We start from the raw sequence: 12,664 nt of genomic DNA on the forward strand, positions 1-12,664 counted from the left end.
ACATCAGGCAGCATAATCCCATTTAGAAGAAAGTGAAGTGCTTCATGCACTCAGGAATGAGAATATCTTGTGCTTTTATAGCGTTAAAAAATGCAAATACTCTCCTTGATTTTCCTGCCACAAAATAACTGCTTAAAATAAAAAGCAGCCCATGCCTCTGGAGCCCTACAAAGAACTTTCTGTTGGCTAAACTCATTTGTTCTCCCTAACAACAGCTTGTCTTAAAGCTATCAGTCTCCACTGGACAACTCTGTAGTCTATCAACAAGAAAAAAGCTGACACTCCAATCAGTGTAGTTGCACATAGATTTACTTGTACATGTTATTCTCAATCCAATTGCTGTTTCTTGATTTAACTCCAGCTGAAGCAACTGGATTTCTTCTGTCCTAGTGTGTTAGTAGAACAGAACATTTTGGATTCACATCTTGCAGGAACAAACAATAGACAAGATAAAAATAATGAAGAAATTAAAAAAAAAAAAAAAAACAAAACCCAAACTTATTTGGATGTTATTTACACTGGCATCATATATAAGCCATTTGTGATTATCTAGCTGAAGGACTTTCATATAATGAAGTAAGTCACAGCAGCTCAGTTTTGAGAAAGGAGCACAGCAGGTGAAAGACATGTCTGGTTGTGTTAAAATATCAGCGACTCGTTATCAAGGCATCTAAATACTATGGAGCATAGGTCTCAATAGCTTTTCTATAATAATTTTTGTTGATTTTCTTTTACTATAGAGCTCACTTTTTTTCTAAAAATATTTTCTTCTCACAAAACACAACTTTGCAGAGCTAATTAAGTTTGGCAAGCCCAAAAGGCCACAAAGCTACTATTTTTATTTGGTTTCCAAGGAGTATTATGTCTGTTTTCCAGTTTATAACTTTGTCCCCTCCTCACCCACCCCTTTTTTGTTGTTCAAGAGATAACATTCCCACAAGCATCTCATATATCAACACTTCAAGTACATTATCTGCAGTAGATGAACACAAAAAACCCCACATGCACAGATCGTCTTTGCTAGAAATGGCATTATTTGTTGCAAAACTTAAAAGGAAGAACGATTAATACTTCTCCTTTAAGAGCTTTCATTAGGCTTGTCTTCCATGAAAATGAGACAGTTACAGCATGACCTTGAAAGAGTTCACCCTTGATAAAGTACTTGACGTAATTTTGCTCTTAGTGTTGTAGTTAACCTCCTAGTTTCAAGTGTTTGTAGGCTTTAGTAGAGCGTGCTCATAGCCAATTAATCCATCAAACAGAATTTATTCCTGGCTACAATAACAACAGAAACTTGTTTACAGTTGCACTATCTACTCTCCAAACTGAAGCAATCTTTAGGAAGATCTGGACACAGAGAGGCACTCATTTGTAACCCCAGCTGATCAACTGTCCAATGCACCAGTACTGCCTATTTAAATTTGTTAATATATGAAACAGATTTAAGGATGATTTTTTTTTTTTTAAAAAAAAAGAAAAAGCAGTTGTATTTTGTTGTATGCATGAGGCTTAAGGAATTTAGGAGAAATCAAGAAATACTAAAATGTAGCATAAATTATCAAGACCTTTTTTGGGAATGAATGACACCTCCATCTTCTGTTGGTGTGAACTACGTTAAGTGAGAATCCAAAACCAAATGAGAAAATTCTGCAAATAGGTGATTTGGGTTAAATTTCTTTCTTCAGAAAAGTAAAAAATAGAAGGAAAAGAAAGCCAGGTGTTCTGAGAGGAACTACTTCTCTACTTTTAGAATCTATATGGTAGAAAAGGAAAACAGTGTTTGCTGAAGTAATAGCTCAAACTATGGCTTCACATCCTTGGGAATCACAGAAAGATGGAAAGAGGGCTACAAAATACCAAAAAGCAGCACTTCAGTCCTTTTAGGATAGGAGAGAGTAGATCAGCTCTACTGGTTGGTAATTATTTTTGTCTCCTCCTTATCAGCTTCTTCCCTTTAAGAAATGAACAGCTTCCAACAAGATCGTTCTCTGTTGATGTAAATAACTACTTGCAAGCAAGTAAACAATCACAACCTGTTTTCACCCCCTTGCAACCCAGAGAAGTGCCCATTGCAGGAGAGAGTACAGATAGCAGGGAGCAAGAGAAAGTGAGAAAGCCAGATTGGCAGCTGATGAGGAAAGGGAAATTGCCACATGACAAGCTTTAAGTACTGTCACTCCAAGCCAACAAAATTAAACTCAAGCCCATCCACTTATCCTTCCTATAAGTATCCTTGAAATCTAATCAGAAATATTTAAGCAGACCCAGGACCTGGCAACCACTTGTTGACAAGTTAACACTGGTAGACTTCGCCACTGCATTTTGAGGAGTGGCTTGTTTCTCAAACCAAAATACGAAGTGAGAATTAAAGACAAACCAGTGGTATTTAGTGGTGAGTCTCACTAAAGGTTTGTATGTGGTACTACATATTCAACTGTTGTCCTGCCCTTTATAGGGACTTTGGCACTCACCCAAGGATTTTTTCTCCAGTATGTTTAAAAAGGTCATTGGTTAGAGCTGTTTAGCATTCCAGAGGTGGTTAGGAGCAGTCCACAAGGAGGTTTCCTGATTGTGTCAGAGGCAACAGAGCTGCAGCTTGTTAGATTCTGCAGATCAGTTGTCAATTAATTAAGCCATTTATCTTTAAGGGTAGACTTCTCAAAACTAACCTGCATTCTAGTGCCTGGATCAATGACAGAGACACTAACCTTAAAAAAAAAAAAATGAAGACAGTACGTGCTGACTGTTTAAAGATATCAGAGGGAGAAGGAAGTGCTGTTCCAATGTATTAGAGAAAAACGTGTTGTTTCTGTGGGAATAGACTTACTCAGGGGCCAGGGGAGTACTTGACCTTTGTTTCTACTAGTTGTCTCCAGCACTCTTGTCATAACACAGATACCACCTGCACACCCAGCTCCACCTCATGGCTTCTTTCCAGCAGCTTTTGCTGTGCACTGAGAGCATAAATAGCTCCTCTGCTATGAATGGGCATCACCAGCAATGGCTAAAACCTGTTTCTGGGACTGCTATGTAAACCATGGGTCTTGAATGGTTCTTCAAGGGTCTTAGCTCCAGCTCTTTCCTGCCTGCCCCCACAAGAACACACGTATCCAGTGAGAGGGGAGAGCAGGCACAGCTTTTTCACACTATGTTTTTGTCCACCCATGAACGGCTACCTGTGTTAAGTGAAAAGGAAACTATATACAATTAGATCACTGCCTGGAACAATACCATTTTGTTTTTTTCTGTATGTTTTTATGCCTACCTTAAAATGCTCTGGTTAATTTTGCCATCTTCAGTCTCTCTGACTCTGGCTATCCCAGAAACTATCCCTTACCTGTTTCAAGTTCAATGTCTAAACACTTTGGGAAGATCTACTTTCACGCTGGGTGTCAGGAGTATTAATTAGGTCCTTGCCATTGCCACTTGCTTCATCAGGCTTTTCTGTCCTCATGGAGATGACAGGCTGCAGCAGCCCACAGACTGTACAGCAAGATTATGAGAGTATCTCGGGTCTAGGCCCTCTGTTTAGGATTACTTTGAAAAAGGGACAACAGCTGTGTTTGAAATGTAAAGCATCTCTAGTGGGGGAGGTTTCCAGCATTTTGGAGAGCTGTCATCAAAAAGGAGCTCTTGATATTGGGAAGGCCTTGGTTTGAGGCACCTCTTGCACTCAGAGGAACCTGTTTTCTGGGACACAGAGTAAGACTGTCAGAGAGCTTGGTGAAAGCCGATAGAAAATTATCAAGTTAAGTGCATGCCTGAGCAGTAGAACTGAGAGTCTTGGTTTGTTCACTGTTTTCAGCTGATAGTACTGAAAGACAGCTTTTTGCTGTTTGTTTTTGATCTTCTGTGTCATAACTAGTGCCGTATATGCTTGTTGAATAATTATTTTTGTGTTATTCATGCAAAGAATGAAATGTTGATAATCTTGTACAGTATTTCCCAGTGATACTTGAAATGTAAAATGTATTTTTTGTCAGTGCAGAGTGGTTTGTTCCACATACAAAGGACTGTGGAATGCAGCTGCAGAAATGGCACTGTTGCTGACGCTATTCATTTCCATAGAATTAGGGATTATTTTTTAATGGTTCTGTGGGATAGCACAGGGAATACAAAATGCAATAAATGTGCTAGTCAGGGGGTGGTAGGGAAGATACAGAGGAGGATGCAGCTGTGGACAGGTAGCAGCAGGAGATGTAGAGGGAGATGCTAGCTGTAGAGAAACTTGAGAGCAGAAATGCTGCTTTGTTTAACATCTGATGAAATTGCACAGCTGTTGGACTGCAGGTTTCCTGAGCCTCTCCCTGAGGATGAGTTGCTCCAGGACATGGCAGCATACCTGTACTCAGTTTAAACCAGCTAGACCAGATACTGCTACTACAGCAGACCAGAAAGCACACCTAGCATTTTAAGCAGCTCACCTGTGTTGAGATAGTCTGCCATCAGCAGTTCCCAGACTTGCCAGTTCAAAGCTCGCTCAGGTGTACCTGTTTCAGCTCCAGTAACATTTGTGTAGACATGACCTGAGGTGAATGTGGAAAGTAATCACACATGTTGCCAAGGCACTGAGTGAACCAAAAGGCTGACCAGAGCAAATAGAATGTGTTGATGCACTCAGAGCCCTGAGGGCAACTCTCTTCCTATCAAAGTGTGTCCCTGCATCTTGCAAAGGTCTGGTTTTGAAGGGGGACTTGTAAAAAGGCCTTGTTTTTGTTTCATGCATGTTGTCCAACAGTTTCCAGGAATGTTGATCTGGTCCATAATTCTGCCAGCTGATGAAGCACTGAAGCTTTCCATTAAATAGTTGAGTAATCAAAATCTGCTTCATGTGATATTCTGGATGCCCTTGTGCCATAATTGCAGGCAGGGAGTGTGTTGCTGGTGGAAGGTGGGTGATGAGGCATTAGCAGGAAGACGTAATGTACTGGGTTGATCTTCATGGATCAAGGACCTCAGGGCAATTAGAGCCTCTTGGTGTCCTCTGAGCCCGGACACATCCTCTCCATTGTTTCAGGTTCTCTATAGATTCAGGTGGACAATGACAACATGTAGCATATTATTTTTAAGGTTATGCTTTCAAGCGGGAGGTTATGGAGCAGTGCTGAAGTCAGGAGCAAATTCTGATGGCATGGAATCAGTATGTTCTACAATTTCTGAAATAATCATTGCAACATAGAGGCAAAAGGTAGGGGGTTTATTTAACCCATCAGAAAGTCAACAGGTAATTCTCACTTTTCTCTTTATGGTATGTAAAAATACACAGCATTTGAGTGTGTGCTCTCATGAGCATGAAAATTGACCTTTGGATGCAGAAAGCGATAAGCACCATCTGCTTCTCAAGATGCCTTTACCTTTACTAGTAAGAAGCTTATCTTTATTTTGATATGTCTGAGTGTATTTGTGTTCATCGCCCAAATTATTTACAACTAATAACACTTTAAATGGTTCTATTTTGGGATTCTTACCTTTATTTATCTTTATAGTCAAGATAAAAATCTGATTCTGTTTTATGTCTTTCTTAGTCTACTGATTCCTAGAATCAATATTGTATTTACTTAATATTTATTATATTTAAAGTATTTAAATGTAATTGTAATCATATATATTTTTAACCTTCACTAAGTTTTAAATCTAAAACCTCAAAAATTAAAAGATAGATTAAGAACTCTCCAAATGTCGTTAAATATTTATGATTTTTAGTTCCAATAAAAAGCTAAAGATATCAAAATATGTTAGTATTGGCAATATTAAATTTAATAATTTAAGTTATAATCTTAATTTTTCAGGGTAATGACCATTTATAGTTTAACAGAAGTTAAAGTGAGTTGCAGGTATTACCGGCAGAACAGGTTCCTGTTGTCTCATGTTTGACATCTGCCTGGGGAGGAATGGTTGGATGCACTCAGGGGGCCGGTCGGGGGCTCCCCAGGGCCAGGAGGGCAGGACCTTGCAGCCAGAGCCCATCGCATCGCATTGCTCCAGCCAAGGAGCAGAGCAGGCTGGAGTGGGGGGGCAGCCAGGGCAACCCCAGCCCCAGGCATTGAGCCTCTCCCTGGGGACTGGGATGGCTGAGATAGCGCCCACAGGGCCTTGACAATTGTCTGGGTCATTATTAGCAGTTTTAATGTCTATTAACCCTTTTTCTTTTTTCCCCACATAAATTGCCTAGCTGGAAAATAAATATGATCTTCCCATCATATAAAAGGGAAAAAACACTGAGAGTAGTTTAGGATTTACAACTGAGGACACTTGACGGCTGTATCTTTCAGACAAGGTGGGCTCAATTTTTGTAAAACACAGCTTTCTTCAGTGACAGAGTACTTGTAAGAATGCTGCCACTACAGTTTGCTGCTGAGCTGTGCAACAGACTGACACCTGTGGCATGTGTCTCTGATTTCATACAAATTATCGTACAGTCATCTTTTCTAAACCTATTGTTTCTGTGCCAGAGCTTTACTGTGATTAGAGATTACTGGAACAACATCTTTACTATCAGTTCATGGCTTACTGGTTGACTAGGTGAACTGTCTTTGAACTGAGTTTGCTTTCCCTTTGTTTGTTTTTTATTATTATTATTTTTGGTTGCTGTTCTTGCTATTGGTAATTGTGAGGAACTTGTTGCCCTTACTCCCTCGTTAGTTTTGCAGTTATCTTTGTCCTCATTGGAACTTAATCAGTACTCACCCCGTGTGCTGCCCTCATGCTTATGGTTCAGTTAGTTGCTTTTGCCACTGCGTAGCAAGGTGTTTTATCACTTGGACAAAGAAACCACTGAAGCTGTTAACAGTATAGTGTACAAAGAGACAAACTTTCTGCTTGACATTACCAGGAGGATTTTACATTACAATTTGGATTTGAGAAAGGGGATTATTGAAACTGGAATATATCCAGGTGCTCTGAATCTAACCCTTCCCCTCTTGCAAAAAGCAAGACTTGATCTTTTATGACCAAAAGTGATCAGCAGTGATTCCACACTTCAAATAAATACATTTTATATGAGGACAAGATACTTTATCCATATCCATGTCCAGCCTATCCTGTGCTAGCAAAATGATGCCTTTGTTATTCACTGGGAAGGAGTGACACTCACTGGCCAGAATATATAGTGCCATAAATTAACTGAATTTAAAGGGTCTTTTAAATGGTTTTAATGTGTGTTTTGGAAATGGAAAAAGAGAGAGAGAGTCTCAACAGAGAAATGCAGGAGAGAAGCAACAATTAGCTGGGAGTTACAAAACTTGCAGGCTGTATTAGCAGCCTTTGGACAGTCCTGGGTCCCTTAGTGAATAAATGGCACATATGTCTTGACACTTTGCATCACTTTTTTTCTCAATTTTTTTTTTTTTTGTAAGCCTCTTTTTTTGAGGTTTACAAATTTGATTACTTTTTCTGAGGCCTAATAGGAAATATGGTTGAAGATGTAGTGATAATATCTGCAGGTTATGTAAGAATATCCAGTGCTTCTCTTTGCTTAACTTAGAGTGGAAAAGGAGAAAATATGTGAAGTGCACTGTCATCCTCAGTACCTTGATAGACAACACTAAGAATGTGAATTACTCCTGGCTTTTTATTTATTACTAACAAGGGCAGTAAAAGAAGACAAAGAAATTTTGAAAGGGGGTAACTGAAATGGCAGAGATCTGGAAGAAATTAAGGGGCTGTACTCAGAGGAAGATTTCTATACCTTTATACATGTATTTTGCCCAGAAATAAGATCTATAACAATGGTAGGAGTGGAACAGCAGTCTCATAAGAAAATGACTAGTTCTAAGATGCTTCAGTTGTTTGATGCAGCTATCTGCTGTTTCAGGCACCAGCCAAGTTCCTGTGTTCCTGTGATTTTTGGCTGGAGGATAGTCTGAGCTTCAAGAGATCAGAGTTTGATATGCTTTTGACACTGCCAAATGGAAAGATCTGATCATTTCTTTGTGCCTTTCTCCATTTACCCAACACTGTAAAACTGCTGAATATGCTTGGCAATGTGTGTATGTTGAAGTGAAAGAAGTAGCAGGATTGGGTGATGGGCTGTGGAACTAGTAAATCATGAGAACGTGGCTAAGGTCTGTCCTGTGCTAAAAGCGCTGCTAGTCCTGACTCAGATGTGTTATCTGGATCTCTTTTTCCCTTACAGCCTTATTTTTTCTAAAGACATTTCAGCCCCAGGTATTTGCCATTAATGAAGAACTAGAAATCATTAAGATGCCCACCACAAACACAGTTTTCTTTGTTGACACCGTCAAAAGTGGTGCAACAGATTCCTGAATACGAGAGACTTGGAGAAATCAGATTTTCATTTTCAGTAAGCATGCTAAACATGTTTCCCCCTTGGCTCCTTCTGTCCTTTTCTCCTGGCAGCACAGGTTCGGCTTGGTCTCTCACACTGTGGTGCTGAATCTTAGGCCCTTATCAGCTGGCTCTCAGCTAAGACAAGGCTAATGCAGGTGGACTCAGAAACAGAGCTCAAGAGAACCAGATAGCAGCTAGGATCCAGAGGGGTTTACTAAAGGCATCCAGAAAATTGTTGTCCTTTGACGGGCTAGGTAAGAACCTCAAAAATCTTACTTCTTTAGGTGTCTTAGTCTCCTTTGAGCAGTTTTCAGAAAAAAATACTGAACTGTTTCAAATTCCCCTTTGGAAATCAATGTAGTATAATTTTTATTTATTTATTAATTCTACCAATAGATCAAGATGTAAGACCCTTGGGATAGAACCAACAGCCCTGAACTGTAAGTCTAGGTAAGAACAGGTTTTACAATCTGAACCCACCTCCTTACAACTAGGTGCCTAAAATCATTCCCATATGTTTGGCCCAGTCTTTCTATTTGGTGCTAATGACTAGCTCCTGATGTTCTTGCTTAGGAGCTAAAGCTTCTGCTTGGGCTTAACACCCTTTTGAAACTAGAGGACATTCATACTTGCATCTCTCAGGACAACATTGCTAACAATGGGCAAGCGTGTGAAAGGAGGCCAACACCTCAGCTCTGTCTGCGAACACAAGCAGATCTTGCTACTTTTTTTTGTTGTAGACTGTTATAATGCAGTCAGAGGACAGCTGAGAATTCAAGAACTCTGTGGTAGTTGGGGATGTAATCAGTAGCCGAAATACAATCACCCAGGAAATTTGTATCCACCTGAAAGGCTGTGATCACCTAAAGAAGGAAGTAGCAGTTTTGAAGATTTCAGCCTGAGATGTCTGTTTATCTTCAATATTTATTTGACTGGGAGTTCACCATGTATTTACTGTGATTTGCAGTAGCAATTGAGCACTGGAAATAAAAGCTACCTGCAAGAAGAGCTCACAAATGTTAAAGTTCATAAAACTGCTTTTCTGAATCATTCTTCTATTATATGGCATGGTAAAGTCATCCTTCACATGGACTTTACTCGACTTATATAGTTCCTTTTCTTTTATATTCCCATTATATTTTTTTTTAATGAAAAAAGGAAGGCCATTTTCTGTTTTGTTTTAGATAGGAATAATGCTCTAAATCCTAAATTTTGATTTGTACTGAAATAAATCAGCTAAAGAAAGACATGAAAACAATTTGAAATGTTTATTAGGTTCATGAAAACAAAAATACTTTAAATTTAAGCATTAAAATAAGAATCAGCATTCTGTCTAAGTCCTTGCAAGTTATTATTTCAAAGCTGGAAAGAATGGCCTTTATTGCTTCCTGTTTCCTGTAGCGTGCATAGTGGAATTGCATGTCTGATTTTCAAGGGTTCTGTTTCTAAATGCCTAAGTTTTGCCAATCAAATAGTTTACACTCGTTAAGTCCTTTAATTCTGTAGAATCCCCAAGCTTATATTTTCTTTTGAGTCATCATATGACATTTTGGGACCACACTTACCTGAAAGCATCTGGAAATCTGCTTTACAGTAGTATCTGAAACAAAATACACAGATGTGGATAACTGTTCCTATCCCTACAGAGCTCACAGTTCAGAGTAAACAGAGAGGAGCAATTATCTTCCATCAGATTTCTTCATACATCGTTTATTTTCACCAGTTATTTAAACGTTTACCATGTTACCAATGCTGGAAAGATGGTTGAGGGATTGTACGCATTGAAGTAATGTGTATTCTGACAGCATTTCAGCTTTTCATCAACTAGGATTCAATTGCACATTTTGTTTTCCAATTCTCATGACTTTTCAATTTTGCTTTTTTAAACTATTTTTGGGGGCAGTTTTTTTTGTTTTTTTTTTTCTTGATCTGAATGGTGATACTAGAAATACTGTGGTAGTAGCAGTTTCTTCTGTAGTTATGTATATTTTCAATTTATGGAATGCATGTAATGGAACAGTTTTCATTGAAATTACTGTTCCTCACTCCAGTCATATGCCTAATTCTACTTTAATTAATGCATTACCAATTATCATACCTTTCTACTGCAACACATAAGTAATACAGCAATCAGTGAAATATGAAACATTATTTATGACAAGCTTCTATGGGAAATTATACTTGATATTGTGAGTTTTATCTGTTGATATAACTGAGTTCAGCCTTTCTGTAATTTTTATTCCATGTTTCATAAAAGTTATTAAATGCAAAAAGATTATATTCAACTTGACTAGGAAAAATGAATTGATGAAACACAAAGTACTTGTGATTAAAAAAGTTATGTGAATGAGAGTGCTAAAACTAGATCTAGATTTATGGTTCATCTTGACAAGTCACTAAAACACTGTCTTATGTTTACAGATTTCTCTTGGTCCTGATCTGTTTAATATTCAGTGTACTGTCTACTATAGAGCATTATTCTGAATTTGCCACTGGAACCCTTTTCTGGATGGTAAGTGAACTTTTTTGAGAAAGATTCTAGTCAGTTTGACTAAATCTAAATTGCTTTAGGTGAACAAGGGAGATAATTGTTAAAAATCCTCATGCAAAGCATGCTACCGAGACATTTAAAATGTTATCTGCTTTCACTAAAGGAAGGTAATAATTTAATGGGAATTATTATTTCCTAGGCCTGTAAACCATAGGGGTACTTGACAGATAAACAATTTTTTAAATACGTGCTTTTCATAAGGTATGAAACTGTACCCTGTAGCTCTTATAGTGGACGACTAGTGTTCATCAGTCTTATGGAGTGTGGGACAGAGTATTCTATTGGCAGGAATGTATTTTTGAAACATATCTCTTTGAAGTCTTATGGTAAAAAATTCGTCAAGAACCATGCTCTTCAGAAGTATCTGAATCTTGGGGTAAGTGATTTCTGTCAGACTAATTTACCAGTATATAGAACAGGAAGGAAGAAGTCCTAGCACACTTCTAGTGATTTGGCTTTGAAGTTGGTGCTCGTTAACTGTTGTGGCTCTTAGCAATCAACGAGGGTGGAAGGTTCCTCTTCAGCATACATTGAATTTTGTACTTGGTATTTTGCAAAAGCATAAAGACATTGTGTTGCTTATCTAATACCCTTTTCTTGCTATTAGGATCTTAAGTAGTAATTTATACCACAGGTGGTGTGATAGAAGAATCTGCTCACTAGGAGGTATACAGAGCTGGCTTACTGCTTCACAGTAGTCAGGGAACCTTTTATTTTATCACTGGACTGAGTAGCTAATTTACAGATGAAATGAACTTGAACTGTGTTACCAGTCCTGAGCTACTAAGTCTCTTAAAAATGTGAAATCACATCCAGCAACCATCTATAAACTGTGGCAACATACATACAATATTTTTAAGTGTTAGTTTGAAGTAGGTAGGAAATTAAAAGTACAAATAATTTGCATGAGGATTCTAAACAATGTTCCTCCTCTGTTCCCCCCTGTCCCTCTTCACCTGTAGAAAGTTAAGAACAGAGATTAAAGATCCTTGATAAAAATGGAGTACATCACTTTTGAACAGTTGCTTGCAATATCTGTATTTTAGCCACTCAAATCATCTGTTCTCATTGTGTGATAATCTCAGTATTGTGAATTCTTTTTGCTAAATGATGACTTCTAATGTTGTGGATTTTGGTTTTCCATCTGGTTTGAAAATAAAAATCAGTTGCTTATTTGTTTTCCTGTGGCTTAGACTACATTGGTATATGCAACTTCTGTGTGCAATTGACTAAACCATCATTAGTATCCCCAAGTGTGGTGGTTTGGGTGGATTCACCCTTTTGCTTGCAGCTTGCAGCCAAACACAGCCTGCTCTATCACCCTCCCGCCCCCCCTCACCCAGGGAGTAAGGGAGAGAATTTGGAAAGAAGGGCAAGGACTCATGGATTGAGATAAAAACTATTTACTAATTAAAAGAAAATGATAATGATAACAGTGATAACAGACTATACAAATGAGTGATACACAGTGCTCACCGCCCACTGACCAATGCCCGGCCTGTGCCAGCTAACGATCCCACAGCCGAGACAGTCCCGAACCGAAACCCCGGAAGAGTGAGCCCGAGCGATCCCCGAGAGAATGTGTACCGTCTTCCGGTCACCCCTGGTTAATATACTGGCATGACGTGATATGATATGGAATATTTCATTGGCACAACCAGATGCCAGTTTTGGGTTTTGCTCCTCACTGCGCTTCCCCCCTCCCAGTCCTAATGCAGCTGTGAAACAAACAGCGTGGCCTTGAGCTGCAGCAACACAAGTACTGTTATCAAAGTTCTTCTCATGATATGTCTGAACTGAAACACTGAAAGTAAAATACAGCTC

At 38.7% G+C, this 12,664-nt stretch overlaps 1 protein-coding gene across 1 annotated transcript in view; it reads left to right on the forward strand.

Moving 5' to 3' along the window:
* The window catches only part of LOC104521470 (potassium voltage-gated channel subfamily KQT member 1), a gene marked incomplete at its 3' end in the record, with an annotated part of 89,211 nt that overhangs the window by 9,786 nt on the left and 66,761 nt on the right, over window positions 1–12,664 (forward strand). Inside the window, exon 2 of the mRNA XM_010163477.1 lies at window positions 10,711–10,801. Within this exon, the coding sequence (XP_010161779.1) occupies window positions 10,711–10,801 (91 nt within the window). The remainder of the gene's footprint in view (window positions 1–10,710; window positions 10,802–12,664) is intronic.

This window comes from Antrostomus carolinensis, unplaced genomic scaffold, assembly GCF_000700745.2.
Source record: "Antrostomus carolinensis isolate BGI_N321 unplaced genomic scaffold, ASM70074v2 scaffold5742, whole genome shotgun sequence".
NCBI lineage: Eukaryota > Metazoa > Chordata > Aves > Caprimulgiformes > Caprimulgidae > Antrostomus > Antrostomus carolinensis.